Source organism: Monodon monoceros, unplaced genomic scaffold (assembly GCF_005190385.1).
Source record: "Monodon monoceros isolate NGI ecotype Baffin Bay Population unplaced genomic scaffold, NGI_Narwhal_1 Super_Scaffold_2, whole genome shotgun sequence".
Classification (NCBI taxonomy): domain Eukaryota; kingdom Metazoa; phylum Chordata; class Mammalia; order Artiodactyla; family Monodontidae; genus Monodon; species Monodon monoceros.
This window is the reverse complement of record NW_021703776.1, coordinates 68,985,786-69,001,486: the sequence shown is the minus strand read 5'-3', so window position 1 is coordinate 69,001,486 and position 15,701 is coordinate 68,985,786. Positions and strand designations below refer to the sequence as shown.

At 34.1% G+C, this 15,701-nt stretch overlaps 1 protein-coding gene across 1 annotated transcript in view; it reads left to right on the top strand.

Moving 5' to 3' along the window:
* BMT2 (base methyltransferase of 25S rRNA 2 homolog) overlaps nucleotides 1-15,701 on the top strand; it is an 86,983-nt gene that overhangs the window by 12,028 nt on the left and 59,254 nt on the right. Inside the window, exon 2 of the mRNA XM_029233675.1 lies at nucleotides 2,703-2,844. Coding sequence (XP_029089508.1) covers nucleotides 2,703-2,844 — 142 coding nt within the window. The remainder of the gene's footprint in view (nucleotides 1-2,702; nucleotides 2,845-15,701) is intronic.

Here is a 15,701-nt window from a genome sequence, read left to right as displayed (position 1 = left end):
CACGTTAATCTCAGTATCAGCATATTTAGAGAGTCTGGAGACTCTTAAATGTTAGTGAAAACATTAAATAGAAGTTTACAATCAGTTTGATAGGCTTACAGACAAAATGTGAATCCTTCCTCAAAACTTTAGTAGAGCAGATAGTAAGCCTTAAAACTACATAAAAAATTGAAGTATTTAAAGAGAATTTTGAGTGTGAGAAACTAGAGGTCATCTAAAAAGCTGAAGGGCAGTAGGTTTCCACATATATATAAACTCGTCTTTGTATCTCATAACTAGTAGAATAATTCTAGAGTAAATTGAGTTTCACAGTATACAATGTTATAGTAAGGACTCTGAGAATTTATAGTAGATGCCTTTGGCGGCTCACACAGCATACCATTGGTCCTTGGGTGTGGTGGACAAACACTGTGAGCTCAGAGGCACTTGACCCTGACCGAGTCCCATTTTAAATGTGTGTTGCTTTCTTTTCTATTTTTCACCTTTTTCCAACACTGATGGAGCCCACTGAGGGAATCCCCTTTTTCAGTGCCTAAGTGTAGACTTAGAGGTACAGGTTGTTAACAACCCTCAGTTAATGGGGGATAGTAACTGATAGATAAATGCTCCAGCCTCCCATCCTTTAGGTATACAATTCCAGAGGCTTTTTGTATGCTTCTGTGCTGCCCACAGCAGCAGCCTCAGTAATGCACCCTTGTATTAGCATTTTCTCCTCCCTTAACTTGTTCTCCCCACTCCCTCACTCCTGTTTCATAGGGTTCCCTCCTAAATAGACTGCTTGAACCCAGGTCCTTGTCTTAAGTTGTACCTTCTGTAGAATCTAAACTAAGAAGTCTTAAAAAAAGGAAATCTGTTTAAGTATGTTAAACATAGCTTTTCCCAAACGTATTTGATCATAAAACTTTTGTTTGAATGACTTCTATTACCAGAAAATGTAGTAAATTTATGTATTTATTTATAATATGTACATTATGTAAGACAGTGAAACTTACATATTCAAACAAAGGGCCTTTTAGAGTTGATGATATCCATCTCAAAAAAAGATAAAGCACCTTTAAAATAATACTGTACCTTAATGAATCATTTGACATCAAGTCTGATGAGTAAAGTCAGGAATAGTCTTATGAACATCATAGGTTTATTAAGGTATCATTAATCAAAGTATTTGTTTCAAAGACTTTACTTCCTGTAGTCCTACTTAGATACTTGATAAATAACTGCATCTGAAAGATGTTACTAAAACTGAGGGGTTTTTCTTTGAGAATGTAGAAAAATTTGTTTGCCTGCTTGTTTTCAGTGGACAGTTATTGCCAACCTGCTGTATAACAAATTGAGAGCCCTGTCACTACACAAATATTAGTGATTAATGAAAATATTATTGTATAAGAACATAACCATGAAAAAAGAGAAAGCTTTTCATTCTTTTGGGGTTTAAAGTCAATATTCAGACCAAGGCTGAGACTGATACATATTCATCTTAACTGAGCAATGTGAGTGTGAGGGCATATTTGTACCCTTATTGCTCTTTCTGGTATTGGTCAAACTAGAAGGCTAATAGTTTGGTTTTCAGCTCAGTATGTGCTGGGCTAAGTGCTTAAAATAACCAGTAAAGTTTTTCAAATTTTGAATAGATAAGTGTTGTTAAATTTGAACTATTATAATTCCTTTTCTGTTAAAAAAAAAACCCAACTCTTAAATACTGGAATCTAATTGTCTCACCTGGGGAAAGAACTTGACTATAATTATCATCCCCAAATTTGGTTGTTGTATTTATGTTTTTAAGTTTATTCTGTCACTAAACAATTGCCTATATTTGAACATGTGGCAAGAGAACCTAGATTATGTCTAAGAGCATTGATTGAAGCCAACTTGATAATTTTTGTTTACTCTTTTACCTTTACAATTATGTAAATGTTATTTATTTGGCTGTGGCATATTCATACCTTTCTTTATCAGAACTCACATTGATTTTTCAAATTAAATATGATTACTCTTCTAATTAAAAAGGAAAAAAGGTAGTAGCTGGAAGTAATGCTGTGGCCAGATAATGTAGTCAGCTTATAATTTTTATTCATCTTATAAAGACTCAAAACTTTGGAGAGTTTTCCAAGGTAATTTCTCTAGCAACGTTTTTGCACTAGGATTATAATTTTTTAAGTGTAGTATGCCTACAGCAAGTCCAAGTGTATCAATACACAACCATTTAACTTGCATGCTAATTTATGTTGCCATCTCACTTATCAACCCCTTTTAATATAGAAAACTGATAAATTTGTAGAGATCCAAGAAAATAACAGACAAGAAGGATTAAGTGGCTTCTCTGTTGCTGCAAGGTCGTATTGCCCAATGGTAGCAGGACAATTAATGTTTGAATGCCCAGCCATACTTGTCCCCTACCAGGATGTTTTTGGTTTATAAATTGATAACTTGTATATGTCTACTTATATTTATTAGTTTTATTCAGCTTCACAAATCCATCTGTTTAAAATGGTAAAATTTATTTGGTTATCAAATCATCATGGTTAAAATGATGAATCCAATTTGCATAAAGGAACTTCGAAAATTATGAAGTTGAAACTTCATAGAATTTTACTTCATGAGTTTGCTTTTATTCATCTTTAAATAATTGTAGATTATGCTGAAGCTTTTAGGAGCCTGATGTATTTTAAGTCAACTTAATTTAATTTTTTCCTTGTTTTTAGTGGGAGATTTTGATAAGATCTGGCGAGAACATTGTGAGGATGAGGAAACACTTTGTGAATATGCTGTTGCAATGAAAAATTTGGCAGATAATCATTGGGCAAAAACTTGTGAGGGCGAAGGTCGTATTGAATGGTGTTGTAGGTGAGTGTTTTTATGAACTAACAGTTTTGGTTTCTAATGTATTATTTAAATTCTTAAGTCTAAGTAATGCCGTATATGATTCATTGTACCAAAATAGAAATGTTTTAAAACAGATGATGTCTTTTAAATAGCTTCTCCCCATTGCCTCACTTTCTCTATGTTTATTTCATTCACCTTCTTTTAATCAAAATTTTTTTTTGACATAACTTAAATTTCTTTGTTTCAACTTTTTAAATGTATAACTTTAAATACATTTGTTTAATTAAGCATTGGTACATTTAAAATATGAGATTTAGCACTTGACTCATCATTAATAAGTTATAGTGTAGAAATTTCTTTAGATAATTATATTTGGATTCAAGTAAAAATGAACACTTTCCATTCTTTAAAGCTGAAAACATCTTAAAAGTTTCCAAATCCTGAATTTTTATATGTGATTCAGGGTATTCCAGCACTTATATTGACTTTGGATAATGTTTATTTTCTCATAGCAGAGCTTCTAATTTTAAAAACATCAGAAAATGGAATACTGCTGATCATTTCTCTCAAGTGGTAAAATAATAAGAATGAATTTGTATATTGACTGAATTTAAAAATCAATTTCCAGAAAACAAAACATTATCTTTCTGCTTGGACAATAAGTTTATGGTAACTTTAGGTTTATATTTCATTTCAATTATTTTTTATTCAAAGTTTCTATTTTGATTTCATTTAAAAGTTATATAATAGTGCCTATTTCATTTATTCAATAAATAATCCAGAGAAAAATATGTATTTTACATTGTTCTTTTATTTATTCATTTTAATAAATAATTTTAAGTGATTGTCTCCTGTGTACCAGTCACATCATAGGCACTGTGAGTATAGCACTCAACCAAACAGATAAAATCCTTGCTCTCATTGAACTTACATGCTAGTGAGGGTTAGAAGCAAGAAACAATACATAAGTTAAATATACACTAGGTCAGATAATGGTAAGTGCTGTGAGAAAAATAAAGCAAGGAGAAATAAAACAATTTTAAATAGGGTAGACAGAGAAGGCCTCACTAAAGTGATGTGTAAAAGACATGAAGGAAGTAAGAGAGCAAGCCTTAACAAGTCCAGAGGCCTTGAGACAGGAGCTTGCTGGCATGTTTCAGAAACAGCAAGGAGACCAGTTTGGCTAGAACAGAATGAGAAGGGGAGAGTGATAGAAAATAAGGTAACAAACAGCTAGATTTTGTAGGATCTTGTGGACCATTGTGAAGACATTGGCCTTTATTCTGCGTGAGATGCAAAGTCATTAAATGTTTTAAGAAGAAGTTACAGGATCTTACTAATCTTTTGAAATGTGTCAAGGATTTTTAAGAACTAATTGTAGTGTTAAGATAGACTATAGAAAAGGCAAGGATGTTAGTAAGGAAACCAGTTAGGAAGCTGCTACAGTAATCAAGGCACAAAGTTATAGTGAAACAGTTTTCTTGGAGAAGGAGAGAGTGAATGGACAGACGGTGTGGTAGGGTTAATGCTCAAATGACTTAAGAGAGGAGCAGGGGAGATGGTGATGTATACATGGTGGTGATTATGATGATATGTAAGAAGTGAGCTGAAAATGTGAGGTAGGTGAGGAACAGTGAAAAGATTGGTATTATCAATGGATTGTGGAGCCAAAGAATTGTGGAGCTGAGGAACTAAAGGAAGGAGCCAGAATAATAAGAAATGAGATGCTTGGGATTAAAATGTTTGGGTTTTTTTTTTTTGCTTTTTCTAGAGAAAAAATGGTTGTAAGTGTGACTGTTCTACGGAGTATACATTTCTCCTTCAAGCTAAGAAACACAAATTGAGGCATACTACTGAGCCAAATATTTCCCTTGTGACACAAAGTAATAATGTAATCCAATCAGGAAGTCAGTACCATCGCTATTTAAGACCAACATTCTTTGCTCTTAGCAGCGCTGCTTTTAAATTAGTATTCTAATACATCAGGCAAGCTCTCAGACTTTATTTCAAATACCACTTTGATATGTGGTATTCTCATAGGAGCATTTGCTTGTACCTTCCACTTGAATAATGAATATGCCTCACACTTCACTCTTCTTTCTTTTTCCTCAGATTTGTGTTTTTATCAGTAGTTTTTGTATCTACATGTGTTCTGAAAGAGGTTATTTTTAGGTCAAACTGCTGAAAAAGAACATTAATAAGAATTTAGGTCAAACTGCTGAAAAATAACAGTGGCAAAATATGGTAAAAAGATGTTACTATGGAAAGTAATCCCAAGAGAAGTTTTATAGTGTCTTTACTTTAAACTTAAAACTAGGTTGGGGAAAAAAGGCTTCAAAGCAATATTGAATTTTGAAATGAGTTATCTGTAGTTCTAACTTGGGTTATATGTATTTCCTTTCCCTGTTGACAATTCTAAGAGAGCAGTGTCACTCTGAAAAGCTAAAATCAGCTTTAAAAGGGGTTTGACAAAAGTTTGCTTCCAGTAGTTATACTTAAAACTTTAGAGGAATTTGATATGTGAAATAAGTCTTACTGACATTACCTTGCTGAGAGTTTGTTGACTGTTTAGCTTGAAGAATTATACATAAGATTTCCTTCTAAAAATTAGTAAAATTTTATTTGTAATATGAAGTATTTAAATTAGAAACAAAACACAATATAAAGTTATAGTTGTATGTTTAATAAAAGAATTTACCTTTTCTAACTCTCCACACAGAGGAACATATAAACACACCATTTCCTGAACCATTTGAAAGTAAATTGCAGATGACATGACATTTCATCTCCATCTCCTACATAACCACAATACTGTAAACACATTAAGACAATTAACAGTAATTTCCTAAAATATCTTGTTCATAAAATTCAGATTTTTGTTATTGTCCCCATAACATGCTTTATAATTTTTTTCCCCTAAATCAAGGCTTGTGCTTTGGTGGTTAAATTTTTTAGGTTATTGTTTTTGTTTTCCCTAACATTGCATTGTTTTTAGAGAAATGTTAGTTGATTTGTAAAATATACCACGTTCTGTATTTTGTGATTGTTGGTTTGAGGTGATTAGTAGCATTGTTCAAATATTCTATATATCCTTACTGATTTTTCTTTTTGGCCTTCTATCAGTTACCAAAAGAGATGTTTCCAAGATATCATTTTACTTAATTTTTCTATAATAATTTGGCTCTTCTTTAAAGATTTCATTTTCTATTGAAGTTCTCCATATTTTCATCTATTCAGTTAATATTTTTCTCTATTAAAAAAATTTATAATAGTTATTTTAAGTCCTTGTCAGCTTATTCCAACATAAAATTAATCTGTGGTTCTGTTTCTTTTGGCTGTTTTTTCTTTTGGTTATGGATCATTTTTTTCTGCTTCATTGTATGTCTGGTAATTTTAAAAAGTACACTGGGTTGGCCAAAAAAGTTTGTTCGGGTTTTTCCGTAACAGCTTACAGAAAAACCCGAACGAACTTTTTGGCCAACCCATATATACTGGCATTATGTTTAGAAGAGACTGGGGTAAATATTATTTTCCCAGAGAGGGCATGGTTTTTTCTCTGATAGGCAGCTGGGATAAGAGATTGAACACTTTGATCTTATCAGGAGTTAGGCTGGGTTGAAGCTTGATTACCACTTTAGATAGTTTCAGTTCACATCTGGCTTCAAATGCCTTGAGAGTGAGTCCTGTTCTGTGTATATTACAGGTACCAACCTGTAGCAGGACTCTGGGACCTAAGCCCATGGAAGAGTGCAGAGAATTTTCTTTGCTTTTTCAGTCCCACTCCAAGTCTCCAGTGCTCCCCCCTCCCCCATCTTTTTCTTACTTGAAAAAAGACCTATGGGGGAAGGCAGGAAAACGGGGAGAACAATCTCTGCATTTGGGTTTCTTAAAGTTTCCAGTGTGTCACTCCATTCTAAGCAGCCATTGAAAGCTCTGCTGCTTTTCCTTTAATCGAACAAAATTCCTCTACCTTGGAAGGCTTGATCCTTCACCACTCATGCTCCTTTTCAGCAAATGCACAAAGTGCCTGTGGTCCCTTCCATTAGACCTCTTTGCATACTCAGTTCTCTTGATTTCTTTTTAATACATTATTTTTAGATTGTTTAGGTTTTTTTCTTTTTTCCTAGTTACAGCACAACCAGGGGTCTATTGTGATTATCTGTATCCTAATCGAAAACTAGCTTTGTGTCTTTGTTTTGGATTTATTTGATTGTTTTATCATGGTGCCATTTAACTACTTCCTCAGTCTCCTTTATTTCTTGTAAACTGAACATTGAGTCTAAAGTGTTGATTCAGGTCCCAGATTTTTGCCAAAATATTTATTAGGTGAAACTGCATACTTCACATTGCATCACGTTAGCAAGTTCTTATTGTCAGGTTATTCCACTGTTAGAGACGATAAATTTTGCCATTTGGTTAAGGTGGTAACTACTAGATCCTTCCATTGTAAACTTACGTTTTCCTTTTGTAATTAGCAAGTCATACGTAGAGTGACGTTTTTGGCTTGTGAATCAATCCTGTCTCCCAACAATCTTTCAACTAACAGGTTTACTCCATTTATTAAATAAATCTGGGGTGGTAAAATGATTTTTTAAATTGTATCATTCCTTGCATTTATTAGCGGTCATTCTTCTGTAAATAAAAACTTTCCCTTATGAACAGGGAATGATTACATGTTTTCTGGAGAGGCTAGGTAAAAGTAAACATATACATGTAATTCTTTCTGTTTAATTAGCAATTTTCAGAGTAAGGAGTTGGTGTAATGGTCAATTCCAATTGTGACAAGTGAGTTGTGGTTTTGTTGTTGTTGTTTGGTTGGTTGGTTTGGTTTTGGTGGATTTTGTCTGTTTGTTTTTGGAATATCACTGCAGGCTCCTGGATTCACTTTTTCCATCAGTCTTTGATTTGTGTTTGAGTGTGTGTTTGTGTTCAAATTAATCTGTATTTAGCCAGTGGGAGCCTCTTCAAAGCTGGCTTCTTGGTTCTGACGTCACCTTTGAGCACTTCTTGCTATCTACTACAAGATAAGCTTTACCTTCCCAGTCAAGACCTACAATCAAGGAGCCTTAGTTTCTTGTAGTGAGAAATAGAAATTAAGATCTGGGCACTAGATATGCTTCTGGGGTGTCCTTTCTTCTAGACTTTTTCACTGAACAGAAATATTATATAGTCTTAAATTCATAATTGATATTTGCTATTCAAATGTAACATTACAGGTTTTTTGCCTAACTTCTTTGTTTTATATTTGTATATTATCTCTTCTGTTACTCTGAAGGACTTAGTTTGGAATAACATCAACATATTTGCTTTGTTCTATAGTTCACATAAAATGGTTTCAAAATTACAGTACCAATTCTACTTCTAACAATAAACTGAGTGAAGTTTAAGATTTCTTTGCAGTTAGTTCTTTCGTCTTTAGAACATATCTCACTAAGGGTCAGAATACTGTGTTTAAAAGTTACATGAAACAATTCTTTTGTGTATGGTTATGTTACCAATTTACTATGCAGTTAGTTTCACTTTGTTTTATGGGCTTTTTTCTTATTTTCTTTTAATCTGGGGGAATATAAGGCATTTACGTGGTTCAAAACTCAAAGCTTTACAAAAAGGTATACTCAGAATAGGCTCCCTTCCATTTTCTTCATTTGTTTCTTGTTTCTCCTTTTTGCAGAAATAAGCAAATTCATACAATGTATATACATGTATCCACCCTGTCTTATCTCTTCAAGTGGTACATGTCATATACTCTCTTTTGTACATTTCATTTTTACTTAATATTATGTCATGGAGATCATTCTATTTGATATTGTATTAATCAGGGTTCTCCAGAGAATTGGCTCATGTGTTTGTAAAGGATGACAAGTCCCAAGATCTGCAGGATGAGTTGACACGCCAGAGACCCAGGAGATCCAAACCAGTGGTATAATTCCTATCCTGAGGCCAGCAGGCTCGAGACCCAGGAAGAGCTGCTGTTTCAGTTTGAGTCCAAGGCAGGAAAAATTCAGTGTTCCAGTTCAAAGGCAGTCAGGCAAGAAGAATCTCTCATACTCTGAGGAGGGTCAGCTTTTTTGTTTTACGCAGACCTTCAAGTGATGGGATACAGCCTACCCTCATTAAGAAGGACAATCTGCTTTACTCAGTCTACCCATTTAAATGTTAGTCTCATCCAGAAATATCCTGACAGAAATACCCAGAACGTTTGACCAGATATTTAGGCACCCCATAGCCCAGTCAAGTTGACACATAAATTGACCATCACAAGTATATAGATGTCTTCCTCATTTTGTTAAGTTACATACAAGCTTTTTCTGTTACAAATGGTGCTGTAACAAATAACCTTGTGCATATTCATTTTGTATTTTTGGCATTGTATCTTTGTAGACGTGGAATTGCAGAGTAAAAGAGTAAATGCATATGTGATTTTGTTGGATATTGCCACATCACCCTCCATAGAGGTTATATCATTTAATTCCACCAGCAAAAATGACAATACCTGTTTCTCCAAAATCTTACCAACAGAGTATGTTGCCTACCTGTTGAATTTTTGCCAGTCTGATAGATGGGAATTGATATCTCTATGTGATTTTAATTTACGTGTCTCTTACGAATGATGTTGAGTACGTTTTCATATACTTAGGAAATATTTGCCTTTTTTTTCTGTGAATTATGTGTTTGTGTTTTTGATGCTTTTTTTCCTAACGGTTTTTGGTCCCTTTTTTCTTGATTATTTTTTAGAGCTCTTTATATAATTTAGAGATATGTGCTCTTTTTCTTTGAGTTTGTATCTTTTGCCATGCAAATTTTTGTTTTGCCATGCAGAAGGTTTTTGTTTTCACATAATCAGATATATCTGTCTCTTCTTTTATTGCTTCAAGATTCCAGTTGTCTTAGAAAAGCTTTTCTGATTCCCAGACTGTAAGAATTCCTGTTAGAAATTCACTCATGTTTTCTTGTAGTACGTTTATGGTAATCATTTTTTTGACATTTAGATCTCTGACCTCTTTGGAATTCATTCCAGTGTTTGTTGCAAAGTATAGATCTAACCCCCCCAATAGTTATTTATTTCTCCAACATCATTTATGAAAACGTCTACCTTTTCTACAGTGATTTGACACATACTTACGTGATATACCAAGATTCCCCACATAATTGGTTCTGTTTTAGGACTTCCTGTAATGATTCCTTGTCTATATCATTTAATCCATGCTATTCTATATCATTCTTCCGCCTCCCCACCACCATTCTTCTTTCTCAGGATTTTCTTGGTTGTTCTTGTTTTTTTTTTTTCACCATATGTACTTTAGAATCAACTGGTCTAACTAAATTTTTTTTTTAACATCTTTATTGGGGTATAATTGCTTTACAATGGTGTGTTAGCTTCTGCTTTATAACAAAGTGAATCAGTTATACATATACATATGTTCCCATATCTCTTCCCTCTTGCGTCTCCCTCCCTCCCACCCTCCCTATCCCACCCCTCCAGGCGGTCACAAAGCACCGAGCCGATTTCCCTGTGCCATGCGGCTGCTTCCCACTAGCTATCTACCTTACGTTTGTTAGTGTATATATGTCCATGCCTCTCTCTTGCCCTGTCACAGCTCACCCTTCCCCCTCCCCATATCCTCAAGTCCATTCTCCAGTAGGTCTGTGGCTTTATTCCTGTCTTACCCCTAGGTTCTTCATGACATTTTTTTTTTCTTAAATTCCATATATATGTGTTAGTATACGGTATTTGTCTTTTTCTTTCTGACTTACTTCACTCTGTATGACAGACTCTAGGTCTATCCACCTCATTACAAATAGCTCAATTTCGTTTCTTTTTATGGCTGATAACTAAATTTTTTAAAGTTTGTATTTTTATTGGGATTACCTTAAATTTTTTAATAACTGGAAACAAGTGGAATTTTTATAATGTTGAGTCATTGTGTCCATGAAAAAGTTATATATCCTTCCATTTGTTCTAGTCCACTTTTGAATTTTCAGTAGTGTTTTAAGGTTTTCTGTATAGTGATTATGCACATTTCTTATTATGTTGATTCCTAGGTACTTTATCATTTGTTGCTATTATAAATGAAATCTTTCCTTCCGTTGTATATCCTAACAGGCTATTGTTTGTATACATGTGGAGGCTTTTGATTTTTGTATGTTTTACATCCTGTTTTACTGAATTCTCTTACTGTTTGTATTACTTTGTGATTGATTCTTTTGGATTCTCTAGGTATATTATCATATCTGTGTATACATAGAGTTTTATTTCTTTCTCTCCAATTCATTTGACTAATTATTTTTCTCTTGTCTATTACATTAGCTATGTTTTACTCATTCAGTGATGTGTGTGGTATATCCCCATTATATAAGTTGCTGACTTTTTTGGCTGATATATAGATACAATTTAACTGTTAGGAAGTATTCACCAAGCTCTGATTGATTGATTGATTTTATTAGGAATAGCTGTTGGATATTGTTGAATGTCCTTTCAGCATCTATGGAAATGAATGTTTTCTCCTTGATTTGTGAATATAGTGAATTATATGGAAGGATTTTTTATATTGAATAATCCTCATATTCTTGAGATACATACTCGGTCATATTTGATTCTGTTTGTTAAAATTTTATTTCATATTTTACATTGATATTTATTTTTATATTTTGTATTTTATATTTCTGTATTTTTTGTAGACATTCTCACACCTGTTTATCATTGTATTTGCTCCATAACAAATGACTTTAGAAAATTTTCCTTTGTTTATATGGTCCGGAACTGTTTAAACAGTTTTGGCGTTGCCTAATTTGTACTTGTGTGTTTTATTTATAGAGGTGACTGAGTGATGGCATGGAGAGGTCATTGCCATTGAAAGAATTTATTACTTACATGCCCTGAGAGAAGTGGGTATGCCATGTCACACAGGGAAGCACCACATTTGGTCAGGAGGCAGAAGCAGGAGTGAGGGGAAAAAATAGACCTGATCCTTTATAGGGTTTACATGGGAAAGGCAAAGCAGTGTAAACAGTATAGGACTGGCTAGTTTGAATAATTTTGGTGGGCTTTGGAACATAGGAGCTGTCCCTAACTGTCTGGTACCTGGACCTGAGTTAATTTAGGGTTTGGGAAACATGGACTTGTGTGAGAGTTAAATAAAGGAAATGGTTGGGTTGCAACCCATAGTTGCAACTCTGAGAGGCGCGCTCCCAAGTAAGTTGTTTATTATCTTTAGGAATTAGCTAGCCTTGGAGAGGCAGTTTCTCCCTGGGTCTGTAAGGCCCTCCCAGATGTCAGAACATCCTAAGTTACAGAAAATTAAAAGCTTGATAAATACAGGGGTTACCTGATTTTTGAAGCCTTGGTAGAATTCCTCAGTGGATACTGATGCTTTTTGGTGAAGCAACTCTCTGATAACTTTCTCTTATTTCATCTATGAATTTTGGGTTTGTTTAAATTTTGCAATTTAATTGCAAAATTAACTGCAGTTTATTAATTCTACCAGTAATCAAGAGTCAAGTTTAATAAATTTTCCTATATTCCTATATCCTATATTTAATATACTTACCTAGAAAAATTATGATTCATCTAAGTTTTCAGCTTTATTTGTATAAAGTTATACAAATTAAAGAACCAGTTTATGTATTTATTTGTTGGTTCTGTTTTTTTCTAACATTAATATCTTACTCCCTTTTTTTTGTTTTACTTTTTTCCCCTAATCCTTTGAGTTGGATATTTATTTTATTTATTTTGATTCTTTCATTTGTATTGATATAAATATTAAAGGTCTGAATTTTCCTCAGGTCACTATTTTAGTGCATTTTTTAGATTCTGACTTGTGGTGGTTTTGTTATTGTTTTTTAGAAGTTCTGTGATTTTTATTAGTACTTTGACTCCAGAGTTATTTAACTTTTAAAAAAATTTGCAGGTGAAATGAATTTTTTGTTTTATTTTGTTATTAGTTCTAGCCTTATTGCGTTGAGATTGGATGATTTTGTCTGTATTATTTTTCCTATGGCTCTTACTGTAGTTTTATTTGTGACCTAATACATGTATATGGTAATTTTTGTGAATATTCCATGTGCACTTGAAAAAGAATAGAGTGAAGTTTGTTATGCAGTGATAAGATAAACCTTATTATGCTCTTTAGGGCTTCTGTAACCTTACTTATTGTTCATTTACTTGATTGAGAGTGGTGTGTTAAAGTTCCCTGTTTTTAGTTTTGCCTGTTTCTCCATGCATCTCATGGAGTTTCTGCTTTGTAAGGATGGCTGCTATGATACATAGTACATGGCTTCACTGGGAATTGTGGTCTTCAGCATGATAAAGTATCCTTTTTTAATTCATTTAATGCTTTTTATTCTCTACCAGCCTCTTCTTCAACATTTCCCAGTCATCTCATAGATGAAGTTCATGCTTTAATAATCTTACAACTGTGACATTCTATGAGTTCTTACATACCAAAAGCTATTTTTCTGTAGTTTTGTTACAAGGTGCATAACTTGGCTAGATATAAAATCCTTGACTCACACTTTCTTTCCTTCAGTTTTGAAAAAAAAAATGTTGCTCTATTTTAGTCTCATTTTATATCGTTTCCCCTTTTTCTCCCCCCGCCACACCCCCCTCAACTTTTCCCTGCACTCTCTATTGAACCATTTGAAAGTCAGTTGCAGAGATCACAAGACTTTTGCTCCTGAATCCTTCAGTGTGTATCATTGCACTTAGTTGTTATCCCTCTTTGGTCTTCTTTAATCTAGGAAAATTCTCGGTCTTTTATGACATGGACATTTTGTAAAGTCAAAGTTTTACAGACTGTCTCTCAGTTTAGATTTGTATGGTTGTTTCTTTGTGATTAGGTTCAAGTTAAGCATATTATTAGCAAGAATATCACATAGGTGATACTGTATCCTTCTCAGGGTACTGCATCAAGAGGCACATGATCTATTCTGTGTTCTTTTTTTTTTTTCTTTCAAATAGTCATTATTGTTTTAGAGCAGTTTTAGGTTCACAGCAAAATTAAGCAGAAAATACAGGTAGTTCCCATACACCCTGACTCCACACATGGGCAGTCACATCACAATCACCATCCATCTATAGTGCTACGTTTGTTACAGTTGATGAACCCACACTGGCACATCATTAGAATCCAAAGTCCATAGTTTACATTAGGGTTCACTTTGGATATTATATATTTTATGGGTTTTGACAAATATATAATGACAAGTATCCACCATTATAGTATCATACAGAACAGTTTCACTGCTCTAAAAATCCTCTGTGCTCCAACTGTTAATTCCTTCTCCCCCCAACTTCCCCCCGTACCCAGCAACCACTGACTGTTTTACCGTCTCCATAGTTCTGCCTTTTCTAGAATGTATGTAGGTGGAATTAAGGTATTTAACCTTTTCATATTGACATCTTTCACTTAATAATGTGCATTTAAGGTTCCACCATGTCTTTCTTGGCTTGATAGCTTATTTCTTTTTAGTGGTGAATAATATTCCATCGTCTAGATGGACCAAAGCTTGTTTATCCTTTCAGCTACTGAAGGATATCTTGGTTGCTTCCACATTTTGGCAGTTATGAACAAAACTGCTGTAGAGACTTCCCTGGTGGTCCAGTGATAAAGAATCCACCTTACAATGCAGGGGACGCAGATTCGATCTCTGGTCAGGGAACTAAGATCCCACATGCCGTGGGGCAACTAAACCTGCGCACCACAACTATTGAGCTCAAGTGCCTCAAATAGAGAGCCTGCGTGCCACAAACAACAGAGCCTATGCTCTCTGGAGCCCGTGCGCCACAACTAGAGAGAGAAAACCCAAACGCCACAACTAGGGAGAAGCCTGTGTGGCACAATGAAAGATCCCACATGCCTCAATGAAGACCCTGTGTGCTGCAACTAAGACCCGAAGCAGTCAAAAATAAATAAAATAAATAAATCTTAAAAAAAAAAACTGTTGTAAATATCCATCTGCAGGTTGTTGTGTGGAAGTAAGTGTTCAACTCTTTTTGGAAATACCATGAAACTTGATTGCTAGATTATATGGGAAGAGTATATTTAGTTTTGTGGGAAATTACCTAACTGTCTTCCAAAGCGACTATACCATTTTGCATTCCCACTAGCAGTGAATGAGAGTTCTTGTTGCTCCACACCAGCGTTTGGTGGTGTTAGTGTTCTGGTTTTCTGTCATTCTAATAATGTGTAGTAGTATCTCATTGCTATTTTAATTTGCATTTCCCCAATGACATGTGATATGGAGCATCTTTTTCTTATGCTTATTTGATATCTGCACCTTCTTTAGTGAGGTGTCTGTTAGGTCTTTTGCCCATTTTTTAATCAGGTTGTTTGTTTTCGTAACGTTGAGTTTCGAGGGTCCTTCATATATTTTGGATAACAGTCTTTTATCAGATAGATCTTTTGAAAATATTTTCTCCTAGTCTATGGCTTGTTTTCTCATTCTATTGACATTGTCTTTTGCACAGCAGAAGTTTTTTATTTTAATTAAGTCTAGCGTCTCAATTTTTTTTTTTTAAGGATTGTGACTTAGATTTGGCAATGACTTTTTAGATATAACACCGAAGTTCATCTAGATTTTCTCCTAAAAATTTATAAAACTCTCTTAAGGGTTTTAGAGTTTTGTGTTTTACATTTAGGTCTGTGATCCATTTGGAGTTAATTTTTGTGAAGAGTGTAATGTCTGTGTCAGTGTTCATTTTTTGGCATGTCGATATCCAGTTGTTCCAGCACTATTTGTTGAAAAGACTGTCTTTACTCCACTGTATTACTCCACTGCTCCTTGAATGTATTTACATGGATCTATATCTGGGCTCTCTCTTCTGTTCCATTGATCTATTTGTCTATTGTTCTGCCTACAACATACTGTCCTTGATTACT